This window comes from Cnephaeus nilssonii, assembly GCF_951640355.1.
Source record: "Cnephaeus nilssonii genome assembly, chromosome: 11".
NCBI lineage: Eukaryota > Metazoa > Chordata > Mammalia > Chiroptera > Vespertilionidae > Cnephaeus > Cnephaeus nilssonii.
Window position 1 is genome coordinate 91,929,412 of NC_137082.1, and position 24,395 is coordinate 91,953,806.

At 49.8% G+C, this 24,395-nt stretch overlaps 1 protein-coding gene across 1 annotated transcript in view; it reads left to right on the forward strand.

The window, feature by feature from the left end:
- CHST9 (carbohydrate sulfotransferase 9) overlaps positions 1-24,395 on the forward strand; it is a 182,552-nt gene that overhangs the window by 144,002 nt on the left and 14,155 nt on the right. Inside the window, exon 5 of the mRNA XM_079783320.1 lies at positions 10,830-10,867. Within this exon, the coding sequence (XP_079639446.1) occupies positions 10,830-10,867 (38 nt within the window). The remainder of the gene's footprint in view (positions 1-10,829; positions 10,868-24,395) is intronic.

Here is a 24,395-nt window from a genome sequence, read left to right on the forward strand (position 1 = left end):
GGAGGCCACGCTCAGGCTGAAATAAGTGAGAGGACTCTTTAGAAAGGGGCTGCTTCCGAAATGTGGGGGCAGAGGAGGGATCGGGCCCCAGGAGGTTCTGTGGTTACCCCAGGCTAGTCCCTGGAGACGGGACCACCGGGCTGCAGAGACGGGGCAGCTGAGAAAGGGAACATTCTGGAAGGGCAAGTCTTCATTCAAATGCTTCCTCCTCTGCGAGTCTTCCCTGACCGCAGGCCGGCCCGGCCCTCCCTCCTCGCTGTGCTGACTGCTCGCTGCCTCCTCCTGACCACACCGAGGCCGGGCTTGTTCTGTGTGTCTGTCCGCTGCACTGAGGAGGGACGGGCACATCCTTCCGTCTCCGCATCCCTGTCCAGCCCGAGGCCAGCACCAGGCCGGCTCTCACACTGTGTCTTCAACGGCTGGGCCCTGGCTGAGCGCATGGACGCCTGTCCTGAGGTGCCAAGCAGAAAGCCATCTCAGCGCCTCCACGGAGCCCTCGCATCCAAAACAGAAACACCTTTCTCTTCAGATCGATGCAGTGCATGTGCCAATAAAAAGGCTCTTAAAACACAGATGCGTCTAAGTTAAAAGTGAATATTGCTCCTCTCCCATGGGGCCTGCGTACAACAAGGGTTCAAGGGCATCACCTCCAACCTCTTCATCGCCCTCTACATGCACGTACCTTGTACAGCAGGTTCGTTGTGCTCACTGTCCTGAGAATACAACGCAGGTGCTGTTAGATGGTGACATGCGCATTGGCCTTGTTATTGTTAATGGCTACAGAGGCGAACCTGTCCTAGCCTGACAGTGAGAAAGCAGGGACCGGGAAGGGGTGGTGGCAGCTCAGAAGTTAGGACACGGGCTCGCCACCTCCCAGCTCTGTAACTGCCCTATGGTCACAGCCACCTTCCCTCTGCAGGCCCGGCCTCCTTCCCTCTGAAGGCCCAGCCTCTACCTTCCCTCTGCAGGCCTGACCTCCTTCCCTCTGCAGGCCCAGCCTCCACCTTCCCTCTGCAGGCCCGGCCTCCTTCCCTCTGCAGGCCCAGCCTCCACCTTCACTCTGCAGGCCCAGCCTCACCTTCCCTCTGCAGGCCTGACCTCCTTCCCTCTGCAGGCCCAGCCTCCACCTTCACTCTGCAGGCCCAGCCTCACCTTCCCTCTGCAGGCCCAGCCTCACCTTCCCTCCGCAGGCCCAGCCTCCACCTTCCCTCCGCAGGCCCAGCCTCCACCTTCCCTCTGCAGGCCCAGCCTCACCTTCCCTCTGCAGGCCCAGCCTCCACCTTCCCTCTGTAGGCCCAGCCTCACCTTCCCTCTGCAGGCCCAGCCTCACTTCCCTCTGCACGCCCCAGCCTCCACCTTCCCTCTGCAGGGCCCAGGCTTCGTCAGCTGCACAACTGGGACACCAGGAGCCCCATCTCAGCAAGAGTGTTGGGGACCAGAGGAACAGTGCCCTGGGCCCAGCATGCACCGCTGTGCTGTCCGTGCTCACTAACACTGGCGTCCCAATCCTGAGATCCTCCCTTCATTGCCTAAAATTATAACTAAACGCAAATGACAAATTAGGAAAAATAGTCACAAATTAAAGACCGGCAAAAATTAATATTAATAAGAGAAAGAGAAATGCCCTGTTAGAAAGTAAGCCAGGGAGATGAATGGAAGAAGGAATATCAGTGCCCAACAAGCACATTGAATGTCCATCCTCTCTAATAAAAACATGAAAGACAAAGCAATGGGATTGCATAAACTGCATGGTTCCTAAAATATTGCCACCAATTTTTAATTTCGAGTGGACAAAGTGCTGGGAATCTGCTCATAGGAATACTCGTAGCATGGGTACTGGCCACCTGGTCAAATTCCGTAATCCATCGCTCCCGTGTCCAGGACCCTGTGCTGAGGAATGGGCCTGGGTGTGCTCAGAGGTGTACTCAGAGGGATACACCTCACAGTGCTGCACAGGAGAAGGTCTCGTAATGGCAGCAAAGATTATCCTATATAATAAAAGCCTAATATGCAAATCGACTGAACTGTGGAACAATCGATGGAACAACCAGTTGCTATTATGTGCACTGACCACCAGGGGGCAGACGCTCAATGCAGGAGCTGCCCCCAGCCCGCAGGCCCCAGGCCAGCCAAGGAGGGTGCCAGTGGGGGCCCCCTGGTTGCCCTGCCGGTTGCCCCGCAGATTGGCCCTGATCGCCAGCCAGGCCTAAGGACCCTACCTGTGCACAAATTTCGTGCACCGGGCCTCTAGTTAATAACATATTATTTAAGTGAACAAAAAGCCTGTAAAACTGTCTTTGAAAAAGTAAAAACGAAATACCTGGAAGGGTGTGTCACCAAGATTAACAGGTCTTATCTACAGGTAATTATAGTCGACTTCTTTCATCTGTATTTTATAACTTTATAGTTTTTCATATTTTAGATATGACCAAAACTTGGCTTAAGAGAGAATGATGGAGTGGGCAAGACCGTGAGAGGAGAGATTAGCAGCTTCAGTTCTTATTTGCACAGAACACGTGGGTGGGTTTGGGGTAAGGAGACTACAGATGTGCATGCTCCCCGAGGCCCTCCGGCAGGATTGGCATCATCTGCCTGTGCCTGAAACCCTGCCGGGCGGAGCTCTCTGTCTGCCAAGGGAGAGGAGAATGGCAGGTTTTAAGATAGAAAACCATGTAACGATTCATGTACAAAATAGTTTGGGGCTTCGAAATAGTTTGTTACTTGTTTAAATTAGTCCTTTCCTAGAAGCCACCAGATTTGATCAGAGGTATACATTTTCCAAGTGGAGGGGGAAAAACAAAAATCAAAGGAAAATTATTGTCACCGTATGAAAAACAAGAATCAACACATTTTCCTGCTAAGTAAAAAAAAAAAAAATACGCTGAGCTTCAAACTCTAAAAACCTTGTTTTCACAAAAGCAAGCAGCTAGAAACCAACTGTGATTCGATGACTGTGGGATGGTTTTCCTCTCATCTTAACGATGTGAGGTAGATAGCTGATTTAAAAAGAATTCGCTATGGTGCTTCCATAGGTCTTGTTCAACTTTGTTATTTCTACCCTGTCCTAGGTGTTAAAAAAACAATTCCCACCACAAATTGATTTTGTGACACTCCTTATGGGGTCCTACCCCCTTCCCCACCCCCAGCCCTGATAGGGAGCGGCAATTAAAATATACTTAGGACCTCTGACGTGTAAAACAAGCAAGCAAGGGACAGACGTCCTCCAAATGCCAACATAGAAAAGGGGGATGGAATAAAAGCATCAAAATCCTGAGTCTTCCCGGTTGGTTTTGTTCAGGAAAACATCTGGGATGTTGATCCTGGGAATGGCACTCTATGGGGCCAGATGCTGCCGGCTCACATCTGGCCTCCGATGCCCGGGCCACAGGGAGACCCACCGATCATACCCAGAACCACCCAGAAAGGCGCGGCTTCACGCTTTCTCTCCACACGTGTAATCTACACTCTCCAAACAAACGCTCCGGAGGTCTGTTTACATCATGTACAGAGAGCTGGGAGGCCGGCTAACAATTACAGCCCCTTAACATCCTTGCAGCTACTTCTGGCCTTGAGTGGGTGAGCGTTGATGTAGGGGAAAGAGGTCACGGAAAAAACATCCATAGCCCTGTCTGTATAGCCCTAGTTCCCAGAAAGCTTCCTGAGACTAACCAGCTGTCCCGACTCAGTGTGGCTTAAAAATAATAATAATCGTAATCTTGCTTGAAATTGAAAGAAAACACAGCAGCCCATTTCAAAAGTCTACATTTGATTTAGAAAAGAAAGCTCACATTTCTCATCACTTCCAAAGTTGCGGGGGGTGGGGGGGGGGAGATAATGGGGGGAGGGGAAGTTTACTTTGAATAACAATGAGGCTCCTACTCAAGGCCACTTCGTGAGGTTCAGGGTCTACCCTGGATGGATGGTGTCCCTATTTCCAGTTTCCCTGACGTTGTACGAAGGCGCTGAGCATCACTAAGGATAACTAGAAGCTACAGTGCCTGGGATCTGCAAATTTAACGAGGAATTAATAAAATCGGTTGTTTTGGGACGGATCCTGGGTATAAAACAAAGGAAATAGGTGTAATGCTAAAATGTTAGGTCTGTTGAAGAAAGGTAATTGTTCTGACACTGGCAGTGGCGAGGAAGGCTTTATTGAGGACTGTAGCCATGGGGGTGCGTAACAAGGAGCGAGCTTGCTCACCTCTGAGTATCAGGGGCAATGGGACTCACAGCTCAGGAGCAATGTGTGGGGGTCAGTGGAAGGGCAGTTACTGAGCGGGGACATCCAAGGCAGGGGGGTTCTTCCTGAACTGACCGAACAGGATCCTGGGTAAAGGCAGGCCAAGGACTTAGACATCAAAGGTGGGGGTGAGAAACCCGATCGGAGGTCAGGGCTGATCACCATCCCAGTGTGGGGAGACTCTTGTTAACGTTCTCAGCAGGATTCTTGCTAAGCCGGGGGCAGGAAGGCAGAAGGCAGGGCGGGTCCACCTCACGGCCCCGTGGAGAAGGTGGAGGAGTCTGACTAGAGCTGGATCAATGAGAGCCTTCCTCAGGGGCCCGGTCATAATTCACCCTAAGAAGTGTCCCCCTCAAAGTAAGCAGGCCATTGTGCCCCCTCTCTTCCCAAAGTGTGTTTTGCATGAGGACCAACCAGAACTGGTTCGCCAGAGAGAGGCTGGCCCTCGGTGCTCCTGGCAAGTCCTGCTCCCCGGGCGGGCACAGCAGGCCCCTTCTTAAATCAGAGTGTTTGGGGTTTTGCTCTGGAGTTGAGTGAGTGCTTCATTTTTTTTGGATATTAACCCCTTATCAGATTGAAGCATCGGCACTCCATCTTGTTCCCGTAACCTCTACGTTGTAAAAACTGCTGTCTGAAATTTTCCACTAAACATAGAGGGTCCTTTGTTCTGTGAATTAACTCCGCTATTCTTGGCTTCTGTAAACATGCTTGCTCGAATAATAGGGAAAATAAGCTCAATTATCTGGCCTTGCAAGCCGCTCTGCTGACATAAGGGTCTGGTCTGTCCCTGGTTCCTCCCATGCCAGGTGTCTTTTAGTTATCTGAATGTGTTGTGCTCAAGGCTACTAAATTGTGTTGTGCTCAAGGCTACAAGCTTCCTGCAAAATATCTCCCAGTACATAGGGCTCTTTGTAAAGCCTGCGAAAGGCCCGGAAGCCCCATGTTTGGGAGACAAAGAAACCGGGAGGGTATGAAGGGAAAGCTCCCTCCATGTTGCTTTGCTCAGACTCTGGAGATAACTCCTCTGAGACCGCCGGCATAATGCAGACTCCACATTTGGCTTACTAAGGCGTCCTCTGGTCCTCTGTTTAGCTCGCTAATTTCCAATATAACAAGATATATGATTTGCAAATCCTGTCTCCCATTTCATAGGTTACCTTTTCATTTCGTCGGTGGTTTCCTTTGCTGAGGAGAAACTATCCTAGTTTGATGTTGTCCCAGTTGTTTATTTTTGCTTTTGTTGCCTTTGCTTTAGTGTCAGATCCAAAAAAAAAAAAATCATCACCAAGACCTTTGCCAAGGACTTCACTGCTTATGTTTTCATTCCCACTGTGTCAGGATGTAAGTGCCTTTTGGCCTAACTGACTATACAATTTGCCCATAAATTCCTGACAGCCCCCTGGTTCCATGTTGTTCCATGTTTGTGTGCTCATCACATTTCCTCACTGTACTTCTGTCCCTCCAGAGCACCTCGCATATCGTACAGAACAGACATGTGTTGAAATAGCGCTCTCGATCAAAAGGGTGAGTTTTGCTAAAGTCAAAGCATATCCAGGTTGGGGACAATCTGAAAATCCTTCGGCCTGAAGACAGCTGTTGAGACCTCGTCCATTCATTTCTACTTAACCAATATTCTTGAGTGGTTCAAATTACATATTTAAACTCATGAAATCTGAAAATTTAGTTGAATACCCCAAATCAAAGTCTGAATTAAATGCTGTTTGACTCCAGATTGCTAACTCAAACTCAAATTATTTACTAGTAACTGTGATTGAGCCATGACTAGCCACCTCAGATGCTTTCTAGCATGAGCTAAGAAATAATTATCAATTTAACTTTTCAGCTTATAATCTTAAAATTTATATAGGTACTGTTCTGCCTGTCTTTTGCACAGGTATGAATATTTCTCTCTTTTCTGTGTCCAGCGTGGCTAGAGAGCGGTCCAGTTCCTGAGTAGGGGCTGCTGGTGATTGAGAAAATGGAAGAAAGAGACAGACACAGAGATAGAAGGAAAGAGCTGGGGCCAGGTGGGACAGCTGTCCTCTCATGGAGAGACAGGGACCCAGAGCTGATACAGCGCATTTATTTTACACAGCAAAATACCAGGAAGTTTTACTAAAGCCCAAGACAAAGGAGATTATGTGCATTCTTGTGGCTTCTTTGTAATCGTCACTTCTGGGTGGGCCCGGATAATCGTGTTTGTTCCTGGTGCTTGGCTGGATTTAGATAATGAAACTCACCCCCTGGTGCCTGAGCTGAAGGTCAGGCTGACAACACACCTGCCTCTGGCAGGGTATGTTTCCAGGATTCAGATGACAATCAGCTCAGGGGCCTTTCCCAGGCACTCTCTACACACAGGTGCATGTGTATCCAAACATATATGCATGCTCACAACACACAACCCGCACACATACACACTCAATGCACTTGAGCTACAGTTATCTTTTTGAAAAATGAGTAACTAGCTCCAGAGGAAATTGGTGAAGAATGAAGTCATTCATTGTGATGGCAATGATCACTGCTATTATACTATTGTCATTATTTAAAGTGCAGATTTGGCACCTGACCTTTCTCTGGAGTAGAGTTGTAAACAATGACTACCAATTTTTTAATATATTTTTTTATTGATTTCAGAGAGGAAGAGAGAGAGAGAAACATCAATGATGAGAGAGAATCATTGATTGGCTGCCTCCAGCATGCCCCACACTGGGGAGCGAGCCTGCAACCTAGGCATGTGCCCTGACCTGGAATTGAACCATGACCTCCTGGTTCATAGGTTGACGCTCAACCACTGAGCCACACTGGCTGGGCTACTATCACTACCAATTTTTCAAATATTAAGATATCATGGGAGTAGCTTATATATGACACCTAAAGGCCTCTGTTCCGGATAGCTCTCCGTGGAGTTAAAAAGCAGTTGATAGCACTCTTTGGGTTAAACTGGCAGGTAGCATGTCTGTACTATACATACTAGTACATGTCCTTATTCGCCATCTGTCCTAGAAAGAGACTGACTCCATCCAACAGTTTACATCAAACTCGTTTTCTGGACAAAGAAACTGAGGCCTGACAGAGGGTGGAGTCGGCACAGACAGGGACCCTGCGCTCTCGTGGTCCCCGAGCCCCGGGCTCCTGCGCTCTCTCCTCCTCCTCCTCAGTGTGGCGGGCACGTTCCTTCCGTGGCACTAAGTCGGTGGGAGGGAGGCATCGCGGGTCTGATGGGTACAGCGATGGCATCTCCAGGCCTCTCTTCCTAAACGCAGTGCAGTGAGGGGCTACTCCCTCCCAAGCCCGTTCCCCTCCGGCTGACTCGAGCAGCTCATTGATGTCACTTCCTTCCTCAGTCAGCAAGTGAGTTTTCTTTAATTCTCAAGACCAGCTGTCCGTGCTGTCAACAGAAAGTTATTAAAATTCCTTTAAAGTGAATAAAAATAGCCTAACAGCAAATGCACTTGGAAACAGGAAAGAATCAGTATGCAGAGTCCACAAACCTCTGAGCGAAATAGCGTGGATCCAACCAGAGATTTCAAACCTCGTCTAGGCGAGATGCTGGAGAAAATAATTAGGAGATGCTAAGCCGCATGCTCCTTAATCTTTTATTAGCAGTGGCGCATGCCGCTCCGCTTTATCCCCTAGCTGCCATTCCTCTTTTCACAGGCGATTTGGGTAAATGTGGGGATGACTTAGTTTTAAGTGAGATTCCCTCCTTTTTCCCTGCAGCGGCCAGGGAATACGTACCTCTGCACCGGGCTAGGACCTCCCTGAGCAAGCGGGGAAAAGGGTCATTAGCAGCAACCGTAACGACTAGGGCCACCAAACAATTCTATGATGATGTGCTCTGAGTTATGAATTTTCAGAGCTCACGGGAGGAGATCATGTTTCTCATGTTCAAATCGCTGTAACTCACAGCAACCGTCTGTCTGGCTCCGGGTCCCCGTGATCCTCAACCAGCGCCCTGGCCTCAGTACCGGGAGGGCGGCCCTGTCCCTCCTCCATCAGCCCTGCCCGCCCTCAGACCCCCAGCACGGCTCCTACCCCGCCCCTGAGTTGTATATCACCTGGTACCTAAGTCCCTCCAACATACAGTTATAGTCCCTGCCACTTCCATCCCCGACAGCCACCGCCTCTGCTTTATGTGGTCCGACGCCACGAATGCCGGACGCCCTCTGACCTTTCACCAGAACACCTGCGTCCAGCTTGTCTTGGGGTCCCGAGTCCAGCCCGCGTTGGTTCCCTGGGCCGCTGCTTGGAGCTGGCGCGCTCAGCTGACGCTTGCCCTGTGCTGCCAGCCGGCCACCACCCCGACCCCAACTGCACATACTGTGAAATGCAATGAAAAAACCCTATGGGGCCCTGGCCGTGTGGGTCAGTGGTTAGAGCCTCGGCCCTCGCATCAAAGGGTCTTGGGTTCGATTCCCGGTCAAGGGCACGTACCTGGGCTGTGGGTTCCCTCCCTGGCCCCAGTCAGGGCACATGTGGGAGGCAACCAATTGATGTGTCTCACATCGATGTCTCTCTCTCTCTCTCTCTCTCTCTCTCTCTCTCTCTCTCTTCCCCTTCCTTCCTTCCCTCCACTCTGTCTAAAAATAAAAATAAAAAATCAATGGAAAAGTATCCTCAGATGAGGACTAACCAAAAAAGAAAAAGGAGCCTATATGTGTGCTGTAGCTATGCTAAGAAACTTTGTTTTAGCGAATAGTTGTTGAAAGAAAGAAAACAGTGGAAATTTGGATCAATTCATACTAAAAGGACAATTAGAATATTGCCGATCTTCGGGAAACGTGTAAAACGTGATGTTACAAGTTCTCTGGAATTAACTCTCGGTCCTGCGCTTCGGTTCCCGCAGTTTGGGGCACTATTTGTGCTCAGCCACAGGCCCGGTTCCTACAGATGCCGGCTGTAGTAGAGGGAAGAAAGCCCTTGGACACGGTCCCTGTGGCCAGGATGCTGTAAGATCAGCTGGGGACTGGCCCAAGGGGGCTGCTAGCACCGAGCAGAGTGTTTGGTGAGAGCCAGAACCCCTCCGTGGCCAGGCAGGCCCCATGAGGTCCATGGCAGGACTTTCAGCCCAGGAACCTCTCCTTTCGCTGGGAGCCGGGCCAGAGCCGCTGGCTTAGCATGTGTGGTGGGCGGGAGGCGGGTGCGGCTATAAAGGGCAACGTGGAGGGTCCTGTGATGGACAAGCTCCCAGCCTTGCCCGGCCAGGGTCATATCCGGGCAGCGACCTCATCATTCAGACCTCACCCCTGGGGTGGGGGGCAGGTCAGGGGCACACCGACAGGACCTGTCTGTATGATTTCTTACAACTGCGTGTGACTGCACCATCATCTTCACTAAAGTTTTAAAAGGACAAGTGTAAAAAGTGTATCTCAGCCCGGCCGGTGTGGCTCAGTGGTGGAGCGTCGACCCATGAACCAAGAGGTCACTGGTTCGATTCCTGGGCCGGGCACATGCCGGGTTTGTGGGCTCGGCCCCCAGTAGGGGCCATGCAGGAGGCAGCCGACAGAGGTTCCTCTCTCATTATTGATGTTTCTATCTCTCTCTCCCTCTCCCTTCCTCTCTCTCTCTAAAAATCAATAAAATAATAAAGTTGTTTTTTAAAAGTGTATCTCACACCAAGATGTTCACAAGCAAGAAATACTGCAATGCCCCCAATGACTTCCTCCCTCTCCTGCATGGCTGGCCGTCACCCGGTGTCTCTGAGGGCTCTTTTCCACCATTTAAGACGGACCTGGCACCGCTTACCCTCAGGCCATTTCACAGGGACGGGCCTGTTCTCTGAGAGTCTGCATCATGAGGCCCCTTGGGGACACTGACATGCGCCTGTGTCCTGGCCAGGCCTCCGTGGACAGAGCTGCTGGCGTGTACTTGATGGGTCGCCAGCGATCCTGCAGCCACAGCGCGTCACAGCCTCTGTGCCGCCGTCAAGGCCAGAGGGCAGCTTCGGAAAGCAGCGCGGCCACCGCCTGCCCCTGGTCTCCTGTCTGGCCCTCGGCTGCAGGCGCTGAGCCCGTCATACCTGACAGGCCGTCACTGTTCGGGGACGGGGACCGGGTCCTGTCCGCATTTTCCCTTGGTGCTTCTCATCCCCTCGCCGTTTCTCTGCCAGCGTGATGCATCCCTGTGGCGTCGCCTTCCCGCTGCCATTCCGTCCTCTGCTCTTAGGCCCGTGGTCGGCAAACCGCGGCTCGCGAGCCACAGGCGGCTCTTTGGCCCCTTGAGTGTGGCTCTTCCACAAAATATCACGGCCTGGGAGAGTCTATTTTGAAGAAGTGGCGTTAGAAGAAGTTTAAGTTTAAAAAATGTGGCTCTCAAAAGAAATGTCAATCGTTGTGCTGTTGATCTTTGGCTCTGTTGACTAATGAGTTTGCCGACCACTGGCTTAGTCTAACGTGGTGGATTCACGTTTCGCCTCCCCCCGCCCCATTCCAACTATGGAGCGATGGCAGATGTTCACATGTAGTACCAGGCCTTGCTCAGAGCCCAGGATGCTGGGGAGCTTTGGGTGGGAATAGAAAAGAACCACAACGGGACGGCCTTTAGGCGTGTGTCCGCTGGAATGGTGAACTTCTGTGTCTTTCTCTTTCAGGGACTGGAGGGGACGCCCGGGAGCACACCACCGACCAGGTATTTCCTCCTGAACTGGGATGTCCAGTGTTGCTTTAAGTTAATAATGAGGCACTTGTAAGTGCTTTTTAAAATACAAAAGGCCTTGCTGGTTGTTGGGAATGAGCCATGTGTGTGTTACTGGCCCTGAGAACATGTGCATTGGGTGTCCTCGGTCCTATGGGCTGACATGTACTTTCCTCGCCTCCCCACCGCTTCCCTCCCCTCCCCGCCATCTCCCCAGGAGGGACCGGTGGACAGGGCACTCGGCCTGCTGGTGTGTGCCACCGGGCACGTCCTGACCTGGGCATGGATACCTTCCGGCTGCAAACAGATACTTTTATCTCTTCTCTCCTCACTGAGGTGGCGCTCCGGATTTTCCCACGTTTCCATTCCCAGCCCGTGGAGCGCTGACCCTGGTGGGAATGTACCGGCCGACTCGGCGCCGGGCTGTGGTTGCTGCCCAAGGTGGCCAGGTCCTCCTGTCCGCGCCGCTGTTCTCTCAGCCAGGCTTTTTACTCATTTATTTGTTGCATTTACTGGAAGAAGGAGTCACTGTGTATGACCTGACCATGGAAGGGGCTTGAGACACGCAGCCACACATGTAAGCCAGACGCTGCCCTGCCCACCCCGGCCTCTTCCCGGCCAGCCCAGCGCAGTCCCTCCCAACGCTCTGGGCCCTAGCCTCGGGGGCAGGCCTGGGCCTGTGGCAGACGCGCTGGGGTGTCACTCACAGCCTCGAATCCCCGGGCCTGTGGGTGCTGTTGGCCTCTGGCCTGACGTATCACCCACTCTTGTCGAGGCGAAGAGGGTACGTCTACACTTTTACCAGGCAAGGGACGTTTTGCACAGTCTTCTCCTCGGGAGCTTCAAAATGAGTCCCATTCGTGTCCCCACTGTCACTGCACCCCAGTTTAGTTCCAGCTTTCGCTGAGCTGTGCCAGGCGCCCTGAAACGCATGGAGCTTTGGGGAAGCTCGTTTGGCTAAGGTGCTGCAGACTCAGGAGGCGCAACCGAGCGCTTAGGGTATCACGTTGCCTTTGAATATAAACGTAGATGTTGACTCGAAGCAGCAGCCAACTTAATACCTGGAAACGCCGTGGTTGTGCAATGACAGAATCAGTTAGCGATTTCAGAAAGTTCGCTTGCCTTTGAGCTTAGTCTCTTTATCATTGTGTTTTCAAATATTTGTATGTACTCAAGAGGTTGGTAAGGCTGAACAGCAGTGAAGTTTATTGCTACCATTTTTGTTTATTTAATTCCTTATAAAGAGACTTCTTTTATTCTTTTATTAACTGAATTTCTTGGGGTGACATTGGTCAAGAGAATTATACAGGTTTCAGGTGTACGATTCTATAATGCATCATCTGTGTGCGGTACTGTGTGTTCACCACCCCGAGTCAACTCTCCGCCCATCACCATTTATCCCCCTTTCACCCTCTTGTACCTCCCTCCACCCCCTTTTCTCCCTGGTAATCGCCATACTGGTGTCTGTGCCTAGGAGTTCTCTTTTGTTTACTTAAACCCTTCACCTTTTCCACCCGGTCCCCAAGCCCCCTCCCCTTGGATAGCTGTCAGCCGGTTCTCTGTATCTAAGAATCTGTTTCTACTGTGTTTTTCCATTTATTTTATTCATTAGATTCCACATACAAGTGAAATCATAGGGTCCTTGTCTTTCTCCAACTGGCTTACTTCACTTAACATAATGCTCTCCAGGCCCATCCATGCTGTCATGAAGGGTAATATTTCCTTCTTTTTCACAGCTGCGTAGTATTCCACTGTGTAAATGTACCACAGATTTTTAATCTACTCATCTGATGGACACTCGGGCTGCTTCCCAATCTTGGCGATTGTAAATGATGATGCAGTGAACATAGGGGTGGAGATATTCTTTGAAATTAGTGTTTTGGGTTTCTTCAGATACATTCCCAGGAGAGGGATCACTGGGTCAAATGGGAGTTCCATTTTTAACTTTTTGAGGAAACTCCACACTGTTTCCACAGTGGCTGCACCAGTCTGTATGCCCACCAGCAGTGCACGAGGGTTCCCTTTTCTCCACAATCTCACCAGCACTTGTAGTTTGTTGATTTATTGATGATCGCCATCCTGACAGGTGTGAGGTGATTTTAGTTTGCATCTCTCTGATGATTGGTGACGTTGAGCACCTTTTCATATGTCCATTGGCCATCTTCATATCCTCCGTGAAGAAGTGTCTATTCAAGTCCTTTGCCCAGTTATTAATTGGATTATTTGGATTTTTGGTGTTGAGTTTTATAGGCTCTTTCACATTTGCAGTATTAATCTCTTATCAGATGTATCATTGACAAATATGTTCTCCCATTCAGTGGGTTATCTTTTCATTTTATTGATGGTTTACTTTGCTGTGTAAACGCATTTTATTTTGACGTAGTCCCATTTGTTTATTTTTTGTTGTTATTTTCTTTGCCGAGGAGATACATCACACAAAAACAGTGCTGCAAGAAACACCTTTGCTTTCTTCTGGGATTTTTATGGTTTCAAGTCTAACATTTAAGTCTTTAATGCATTTTGAGTTTATTCTTGTGTATGGGTAATAAGGTAGTCTAGTTTCCTTTTTTTTTTTTTTTGCATGTATCTTTCCATTTTTCCTAACACCATGTATTGAATAGACTGACTGTCTACCTCTTGTGTGTTTTTGCTTCCTTTGTCAAATATTAATTGACTATAAATGTGTGGGTTTATTTCTGTACAATATTCTGTTCCATTGATTTATGTCTGTTTAAATGCCAGTACCATGATGTTTTGATTACTATAGGCTTGTATTATAGTTTGATATTAGGTAGCATGATTCCTCTAACTTTAGTTCTTCTTTCTTAAGACTGCTGTGGCTATTTGGGGTCTTTTGTGGTTCCATGTAAATTTTTGGAATACTTGTTCTAGTTTTGTGAAATACACCATTGATATCTTGATAAGAATTGCGTTGAATCTATAGATTGCTTTGGTTAATATGGACATTTTAAAGATGTTAATTCTTATCCATGAACATGGTATATGCTTCCACTTATTTGTATCTTTTTCAATTTCTTTCATTAGTGTCTTATAATTATTCGAGTACAGGTCTTTTACATCCTTAGTTAAATTTATTTCTAGGTATGGTTTTATTTTTTAAGCACTTCTAAATGGGGTGTGTTTTTTAGTTCCCAATCTGGTAGTTCATTATTGGTGTATAAAAATGTAACTGATATCTAGATATTTATTTTACTGAATTCATTTATCAGTTCTATTTGTTTTTTAGTGGAATCTTTAGGGTTTTCTATGTACAATATCATGTCATCTGCAAATATTGACAGTTTTACTTCTTCCTTTCCAGTTTTACTTCTGCCTTTTATTTCTTCTTGTCCGATTGCTGTGGCTAGGACTTCCAGCACTATGTCTTGATCCCAATCTTAAGGAAAATGCTTTTAGTGTTTGCCCATTGAGTATGATGTTGGCTGTGGGTTTGTCATATATGGCCTTTATTAATTGAGGTATGTTCCCTCTATTCCCACATTGCTGAGAGTGTTTGTCATAAATGGTGCTAGGTTTTATCAAATGTCTCAGGGTATAGCAAGTCTAGCTGCCACCCACTGGGTGCTCACACGCCATGTGGTGTGGTGAGGTCTCAGGGAGTCATCAGGGTGAGGCTAGCAGAGTTTAGCAGGCCCAAACAGGCCAAGATTTGGCCATGTGAAGGGAGGGCTCTGCACTGGTCTGGCATGCAAGGGGAAAATGCCCCCCATTCTAAAGCCACACAACTCAGTCTGTCCAACATTCTTCCCAGAGTTTGATCTTAGCAAGGCAAGGTCCCTGGGAGTTGGGAGGATGGGGCTAGTAGATCCCCTGTGAGGGGGAGGTGCCTGTCAGATTTGAAGGAAGGTTTGGGGAGTGGCTCCCACCCCAGAGCCACGCGATTCAGTCTGTTTGGGATTCTGCCCAGACCTCAGCAAGGAGGAGCCACCAGGAGTGGAGAGGTGAGGGCCACTAGGAGCTTGGAGAGTGGGGATAGTTTATCTCCCATGAGGGAGAGGTGTCGGGGAATGGCCCCTTCCCCAAAACCATACAACTCAGGCACTGACACCCCCTGAGTCTGCCCAGACCTCTACTCCCTGGCCCCGGCAGCTGACTTTTCCGCAGGCCCAAGCTCTGCAGGGCGGGGCCCAGGGGGTCCAGAGGGCAGGGCTATTGCGTTCCCCAGGCCCATGCCATGTGGAGGGGAAGACTCCACCCAAGGAAGATGGCGTCTACAGGGCCTGTTTTCTTGTGTTTTAAATATATTTTTTATTGTTGAGAGTGTTACAGATGTCTCCCATTCCCCCCTTTCTCCCCTCCTCCCAGCCCCTTCCCACCCCCAGGTCTTCACTACCCTATTGCCCGTGCCCATGGGCTATGCCTCTAAGTATCTAAGTTCTTTGGTTTATCTCTTCTGGTCCCCACCAACCCCACAAAAATCGAGGTATGTTAGTCTGCTCCATGCCTCCCTGCTTTGAGTCTTATTTTTTTGGTGGATCCATTTTGGTCATTAGATCCCACAGATGAGTGAGATCAAGTGATATTTGTCTTTCTCAGTCGGGCTTATTTCCCTTAGCACAATATTTTCCACGGACCTCTTTTCTTAACAAGTTAAAGCCGTTGGTCAAGAAATACACTGAGGCCACTTCTTAGGGACTTACTTTCATTTCCTGTATTTGCCTTCTTTTTACATTTGGCTGAACCAGTCGACTGTGTGGACACCAAAGTAGAACACCAAATATTTACTCATAATCTTAAACATTGATTTGATGCCAGATAAAATCAGAATGGCTTCCAGTCCTGATGGAGAGTGAACTCCTTTAGACTTTAACCTAAGAGGGAAGGGTTTTGAGTGTGTTAGTTACACAGTCATTTTCAGAACCAATAGCTGGGGTAGTCAATCAGTGTCTACCCGCTGGGTTTCTGATTCTGCAGAGGAGTTTCTGGTCTTTGTTCTTTCAAGGAGGGGGCCCTGCTCCCTCGCAAGGATGCTCTGGCAACACAACTCCAAGAGCCGTCTTATACCTCCAACTTACCTACATTTTGGCTAAGAGCCAAGAAACGAAGTCACACACACCCCCCCCCCCCTCCTTTAAATCATCTGCCACCAAAAGAATTTGGCTCCTAAAAAACATTTTTGAGAACTCACTTTGGATGATCAATACAGTGCTCTTTATCAAATGGAATGCAAAATAGAGCACTGTGGAGCGTTAATCTTGTCCCTAAATCCTCCCCACTAGGCACTATAGACTGTGTAATTAAATTGAAATTGAACATTGAGTTCCCCCCTCCCCCATCTGCATTAGCCGAGCTAGGAGGTGCCTACCCGTGGGAGAAGCCAGGCTGGGGTGGAGAGAGCCCTCCCGCCCCCGGCGGCCGATCAGCGGCGTGGTTAGCCCCCAGCTACTTCCCAGCACCTGAGCTCTGAGAACAAACAACTGTTTCAAGGCCTCTGGAGGGAACCCTGGACCTCCTGTGGCAGCCGCTGGGGAAATCGGGTGCTTTTTAAAGTAACTTGTTAAGGCAGCTTGTTTATGAGAAGAGGACGAAAATGGGCAGCGAGCACTCTTGGACTGTGTAACTAACACGTCCGCAGGGGAGGAATGCGTGACCCACTTCTTCCAGCTGTCCCGCTGGCAGTGCCACCCTGCAGCCACGGCCCGCCTGAGCAATGGCCCTGGCGGAGGGGAGTCTCCTGACGGGTTTCTGAGTGATCTCCCTCTGATGGGTTAAAGAGAATCGCGTAAAATACCACCAACGATACCTCTAGGGCCTCTAGCGGTCGGCAAACTCCTTAGTCAACAGAGCCAAAGATCAACAGCACAACGATTGACATTTCTTTGGAGAGCCACATTTCTTAAACTTAAACTTCTTCTAACGCCACTTCTTCCAAATAGACTCGCCCCGGCCGTGGTATTTTGTGGAAGAGCCACACTCAAGGGGCCAAAGAGCCACCTGTGGCTCGCGAGCCGCAGTTTGCAGACCACGGCTCTAGGCTAACTGAGCGTGAAAACCTTCAGCGTCACGTTTGCGAGCTGTTGCATTATGCAGTGACAATTGGAATCTGTGGGAAAGGAATGCTTCTCTTGGTGCCTTTTTTGAAGAGTAGATCACTGAGCCCGAAGTGAGTGGGCACAGCCCGGGGACCCAGAGGGACGCTGGCTGCGGGGCTCCGTGGCTGGTGGCGGAGGGCGCGTTCCAGGGACACCGACCTGCGGGGCTGCTGTGGCGGGAGCCTCGCTCCGCCGAGGGCCGCGGGGGGGCAGCGCCGGCCAGCACCCCGCGCTGTGCTGTGGCCGCCTGTGAGTGAGTTTCCCAGGGCTGCTGTCACAAACTCACAGACTGGACGTTCTCAAACAACACACACGTCTCATCTCCCGGCCCTGAAGGCCGGAAGTTCAAAACCAAGGTGTCGGCAGGGCCAGGCGGGCTCCCAGACCCACAGGGAGGGTCCTGGCCTCCTCCTCCCCTCTGCTGGCAGCGCAGATGCTGGTGCCCCTCGGCTGGCGCTGGTCTCCTCCGTCTCTGCCTCCGTCGTCACGTGCTGTCCTCCTGTGTGTCGCTTCCTATAAGGACACTGGCCCCCTCCCCCCAAAGACATCATCTCCATCCCATTACATCTGCAAAGACCTGCTTCCACACGGGAGGACGTGGGCACCTCGGTTTGGGGACACAGTGTAGCCCGTGACAGCCGGCATCGTCCTCTCCACTCGTCTCTCCCTCCGACCGCTGGCCACTTACGGAGTGAAGCGCATTGGGTGACATCGGTCAGGGACATTATAGCGAGCGCACCCCTGTGAGGGCAGCGTCTGCACGTTGCATTGTGCGCTCGCCACCCGCAGTCTGGCCTCCCTCCGTCGCCTGCGGGTCCGGAGGGCAGGGTTTGGCGCTGGCCCAGGCATTTCCAATGTGATGGCTAGGAGCCCCCCCAGCCCGGCTCCTCCTCCTAGGCCAGCCCTCACCCCCACCCCCACCCCCCACGCCCTCATGTTGCCCGTTGGGCGGCTGTCACAGCTCTCCTGCCGCAGTCTCACCGCCTTCCCGTGCGTCCCTCCTTCTGCTCCGCTTCATTCTGAAAACCATCCACCCTCCTCAGCTGAAACGATAATTAGCAGAAACACCTCCCGTTCAGCAGTCACTTCACCTCCCTGAGCGCTGTGGCCGCCAGGGAGCTTTACCCTGCGCCGAGACCTCACCGCCACCCACCCCCGGGAGCTCGGGGCCAGGGGCTGGGTTCAGACAGCACAACGCGCAGACCAGGCCCCGAAGGGCCACCTGCTTCAGAAGACGCCAACCAGCACAAAGGCAAACGCTCTTTTCTCTCTTCAGCTTCATGTTTAAAATCCAATAGCCAGTTGAGGACACACAACACACTGAGCAGGACAGAGAGCTGTCTTGTCGAGTGGGGTGGGGCCAGGCCAGGGATTAAAAAACATCAGCCTCTGCCCTTGAAACCAGAGAAAGGGGGCCTGCTTTCGTTTCCAGATGAAAAATCTCGGTCTGTGCTCACAATGGAACACCACCCGGCTGTGAGAAAAGAAATCTCGCCCCTCGTGACAGCACGGATGGCCTAGAACAGCCGTCGCCAACCGGTGGCCCGTGTATCTCTGACTTTAAAACTCTTAAATAGTTAGACAGACGGCACGTGGGCCTCCATGCCTTCTCCAGGCCGCACAGTGAGGGATGATCCTGTGTGGGCATCTGCAGCTTTAAAAACTCAGTGTGTGATTCTGATAAAACGCCGAGATTGAACCCACTTGTCTGTCATCTATAGAATAAAACTCCAGATTAAATATGAACTCTGAACCCCGGGATCTCAGAATGCTTCGGAGAGCAGGCTCCCTCCCTCCCCAGATTAACTTCCCACTTTGCTCCTTTCTGAAAAACTACTGGGTCCCACATAACAGTGCCCCACCGGCGTATTCACCCTTCTCTCATCACGTGCAAAATACACTCATGTTCCCAGACATAACCCACACACCACCTTTCCCGTGACACTTTCTCCTCCTATAACCAAGAATAACCTTGCCTTCTTCTGTGCTCATAGCTTTCCTACCTCTTTGATTTGCATTTTCTACTCTATAGTCTCATTCAGTTATATCCCTACTAGAGCCCGGTGCACGAATTCATGCACAGGTGGGGTCCCTCAGCCTGGCCTGCGATCAGGGCCATCGGGGCCATCTCGCACAGTCCCCGATTAGGGCCTATCGGGGCCGATCGGGGCCGGCCAGTGGGGTGGCGGGGAAAGAGACCACAGGAGGTCAGCCAGCCCGGGCCGTGGGAGGTTAGCTGTGGGAGCACACTGACCACCAGGGGGCAGCTCCTGCGTTGAGTGTCTGCCCCCTGGTGGTCAGTGAGCATCATAGCGACTGGTCAACTCTTCATTCGGGTACTGGTCATAATGGTCGCTTAGGCTTTTATATACAGAGATGATGCTGTAACTAGATAGGGTCGTCCTGAAGGGAAGATATCACGCTTGGTTCATTTCTGTGTCCACTGGGAACCCTCGCACATCATAAGCACCCAAGCAATTGCTGGTCGAGTGTAAGTTCTTCCGCTCCCTGATTATGCCCTGGTAGCCAGAGGCCTGGGAAGGTGGGCAGGCCGCTCCCTGTCACCTGAACTGCGCCAGCCTGGTGTGCAGAAGGCAGGACCGGGTGTTGTCCTCTGCCCTCCGGGTCAGGAATGTAAACCAAAACCAGAAGGAACAAGCTAAGACACACATCGTCTCTGTGAACAAGGCACAGAGTCAGGGAAGGAAGGCATGGGAGGGCAGGGGGCCACGCCTTGACCCCACCTTTGTTTCCACGTTCCTACCGCCTGTGCAAAGTCAGACCGTTCGCTGCGTTCAAGACGTGGCCACCTGACTTTCGTCTCGAACGTAAGTGTGGCAACGCCGCTCACTGCTGCCTTTTCAGAGTAGCGTGAACTTTAGAACTTCTAAATTTAAAGTGGGATTGCATCACCTGGCACTATTCTGATCAAAATGGCCATGCTTGCAGGAGGCGACGGTGACTTCCAGAGAGTTCCTCTCTGCAAGTTTAGCGTTCGAGCTAGTGACAACCCCACCTCTCTAATTCTCTTTTAAGGATTAGAAGCCGTGCTTTAAAAAAAAAAAACCTATCCAGTGTATGAGTCTTCTTTTCAAGGCTTGAAAGCAAGACTGAAAGGATCAGAAAGTGGTGACGCGGACGGTGATTAACAACGCGGTCTTGGCGAAAGGTCAGATGGCTTCGCGTCTAGAAAGCACGTAGCTGTAAATGTCAAAGGCTCCCTCCTTAACCGGAAGCCACGACAGTGCAAGTCCTGTGTGAGGCTGTCTGTGGCAGTCAACAGTAGGCCACAGTCTGTGGGAATAGATCGTCATGACAACGGGGGAGGAGAAGATGGCCCTCGGGTGTTCTAAACGCATGAACTCAAGAAGAAAATAATGGTTGGGATAAAGGAATTGTTTATTAGCAAAATGCAGGCTCTATTAGCAAACACATTTGCAGCTAATTCTCACTCAGAATGCTCCTGGATAATTATGGCCAATAATTGTGCTGAACCCTCGGTGTCCCGTCTCATTGATTTGTCACCACAGCCCCATGAGGGTGCACAGTTTCACCTTTTGATACAGGTGGAAACTCACCCTTGAACGGTTTAGTAAGTGTAGACCCTGCGGTGCTTACCACTCAATTAATCATAATAATGCCCAGCATTTTTATTAAGTGCCTAATGAGCTTTCTGTGTGCGGGCACTAGGCTAAAATTTGCATACTACTATCTCATTTAAACCTCACAGCAGCAACCTGGTGTGTTAGATGCAAATCAAGGACTCAGCGTTGGTGAGTTTAAGGAGCTCGCCTGAGATCACACACCAGCATGGCAGGGCCACCCAGCTCCACAGCGGAAGCACCAGCCACTCTCTTGTGCGGTTTCCGATGTCTTTCTTCACGGGCTCACAGCTGGTGTGGCGGAGCCCAGGTGTGCCTCACTCTGAGACCCCTCCTTTCACGACGGTGCTCTGCCTTGTTCTGGAAGTTCTACTAATGCACGGACCCGCCTTGCGGCCGCCCGAATCAGCACTCCCATGGTCCCGCCAGCACAGAGGCAATTGGTGATGAGACTCTAGGACACAGAGATTTAGGAGGTGGTAGGTTTGGGTGGGGTTTTTTGGGGGGGTTTTTTCAAAGCGTTTGTGTAATCAAGATGAGCATCTACTCACTCTGGGTCCCTGTGGAGCATTAAATTACTTTTCTAATTAAGAAAGTGGAAAAGCAAGTGAATCTGGTCTAAGAAAAAAAACACACTATTTGTCACCTGAAAAGAGATTAAAAGCTGTGGGTTTCGGGGGTAACACATTGGAATAATCCGCTGCCCACTGGCAAGTTTCCCCGGCGGAGCCAGGCAGAGCTCACAGGGACACAAGACGAGAATTGAAGTAGAAACTGTAAATGTTCTCTCACTCTTTTATCTTCCAGAAAAAGTACCTCGCTCCTAAAACTCTTTTACAAGAGTTTTAGGAGCGAGGTACTTAGCAATAACAGTGTCTTTGTCTATGTACTCCTGTGAGGAAACACGGGATGCGGAGTCTCTGTGCTGAAAATGTAGCTTCTACTAAAAGAATAAAAATAGTTAAGGAACCAGCGGGCAAGTGGCTCTCCCCACCTAAGACGCACCCCCAGCAGGCCGGCGAAATCTGCTCCCGAGTGATTGCCGGTCAGCCTGTGTCCCGCCTTCTCCCTCCTCTGAGTTTTCCTAATTACACTCCTCCCACGTGGTGGCCTCTGGACCTCAAGGTGAGTGACCGGGTTAAATGAGCAGAACGGTTAGCACCAGCACCGGGGGTTTTCCCAGCGCAGAGCCGCAGACCTCCGCGGCTAAGGGACCAGCTGCTGGAGCACAGGGAGTGGAGACCCTTCAGCATCTTCAGCACAAATACCTCCTCCGTGTCGCGAGTCTTTTTTTTTTTAGATCTTATATTAAAGTTATGACCAAAATGGGCCAAAGAGCCGATATGTGATCACGTTTGAATAACATCTTAAAATGCAGCACTTTATTTATCACTCTTTTACCCGTGTTATTCTTCCATCTCATGATAGCAGAATGAATGAAAAACTCCAGGGAAAATTCGTATCTCTCAGAACCGTGTGGAAGAGGCATTCGAGTTGTCCTCATTTCGAATAAAAGTTGTTGTTGACAGTTTAAAAATTGTGTTTTAAGAAGTAGTGACCAAGGGACTGGAAATATTTTTACTGTGTGTACCTATCATTACTTAGGTTAAGATAATTTCGGGATAATGGTGCTAAAATGACTATTTCCTTTGTATTTATAAATCAAAACACTTTTTTGCCAGGGTTCCCTCCAGAGACGAAAGATAATTTTGAAAGGCATTGGGGGTCAGAGGGTCTTCAGCTAAAGGAAGCTAAAGACTCCTACCTTGACCCAGGACCCATGCTTTTATTCTAACACAATTTGTCCTTAAGGCAAGGTGGAGATATACACTTCAAAGGGTAGAGTATCAAAGGATATTGTCAGTTTGGGGAATAGCCTACAGCTGTTCAGGTGTTTGGCCAACAGGAGGCAATAAGATGCCCTGAGCTGTCTGGCAGCAAACTATTATCCTATTCAGGTTTGGGGGAAGTGCCTTTTAGCCGTTTCCAACAAGTAAATTACATGTGTGGCTCACCCTTGTTGAGCCCCCCAAGCTTCATCAACCTTTTGGTGAAACTCTTGTAATTATTACATGCTGAAATTGGTTCTCTGCACTTTTTATTTAAAATCTCATCAACTTAAATTTTACTATTTCCAGCATATTTCTAAAAGCCCAAAAATAAAAAAATAACAAGTGGTGGTTATCAAAATTAAGGCCATGGTGTAGGACCCAGGCTACATATATGGCTCAAACCTCCTGGGGGCGGGGGGGGGTGGTCCCCAACTTGCCTGATGCTGCGTATAAACTGTATGTGTCTGATTTTGCTGAGGAAATGCTACGTGGTCCTCGTCGGGATCTCAAGGGTGTGCTAGACAGTTTCCCTCCTCTCACTACAGAAAGTGATCACACATCTCTTTTCTTATGAATAAATTACAACATTTTTATAATAGAGGCCCAATGCATGAAATTCGTGCAAGGGGCTCGGCCCTCGCAGCTACAGTGGCTTGCCTTGGCCCTCGCAGCCCCGGCTTCATCCAGAAGGATGCCTGGAAGGTCGTTCAGCTGTTCGGTCTAATTAGCATATTACGCTTTTATTAGCTTAGCTAATAAAAGAGTAATATGCAAATTGACTGTCACTCCAACTCACAAGATGGCTGCCCCCATGGTCAAAGATGGCTGCCCCCATGTGGACACAAGATGGCCACCACAAGATGGCCAGCAGGGGAGGGCAGTTAGGGGTGACCAGGCCTGCAGGAAAGGGCAGTTAGGGGTGACCAGGCCTGCAGGAGAGGGCAGTTAGGGGTGACCAGGCCTGCAGGAGAGGGCAGTTAGGGGTGACCAGGCCTTCAGAGGAGGGAAGTTAGGGGTGACCAGGCCTGCAGAAGAGGGCAGTTAGGGGCAATCAGGCTGGCAGGGAAGCAGTTAGGCATCAATCAGGCTGGCAGGGGGGTGGTTAGGGGGTTATCAGGCTGGCAGGCAGAAGCAGTTAGGGGCAATCAGGAAGGCAGGCAGGTGAGCAGTTGGGAGCCAGCAGTCCTGGATTGTGAGAGGGATGTCTGACTGCCCGTTTAGGCCCGATCCTACTGGGATCGGGCCTAAACGGGCAGTAGGATCGGGCCTAAACGGGCAGTCGGACATCCCTCGAGGGGTCCCAGATTGGAGAGGGTGCAGGCTGGGCTGAGTTATAGATAAACTTTATTTTGTAAAGTAGCAGTTAACAGAGAACAAAGTTCTGCAAAGGGAAAGGTACATGAACAAGTAGTGAAAACTCAGAGTATGGATCCCAGGAAAAGCTACGTTGTCTTTATTATCCTTAATGTGGAAAAAGTTACTATCCCCAGAGATACTGCATTACATTCTGTGGGCGATCATCAAACAAGGGCGGAATAAACAAGAGGCTGCCGTGTTGCCTCACTGGTCTGTGACTTGCTCAAACTGTATTAAAAGGGAATATTTCCATCATACCATTACTGGATAATTCAATTAGGCCAATGTTCTGTGGGTATAAAAGCAATGTAATTTACTATGTTGAATGATTAGCCAATCAGATTTCTCTCATTTTCTAAGGCAATGGATTGACTAAAATGTGACCATAAACAAAATAGATTTTATTAGGCATAATCGACTTTGTAAACAAATGAAATTAATTCTCTGCCTGACCCACAGCTTTGAAAATGAAAGACCCAAATTGAACACATGCTTCCCATTTTGGTTCTGTTACTAAGATGACACTTAATATAAAAGTTACAATTTAACTTCCCCCTCAAGTATTCCATTCCTGAGACTAAATGACTCTTAAAAATATGTTCGTCAACAGATGGGAGCCACTTATGGCCTCATCAACTCCAAAGCAAGTGAAATGATCTCGGCAAAACGGAAAGATTAC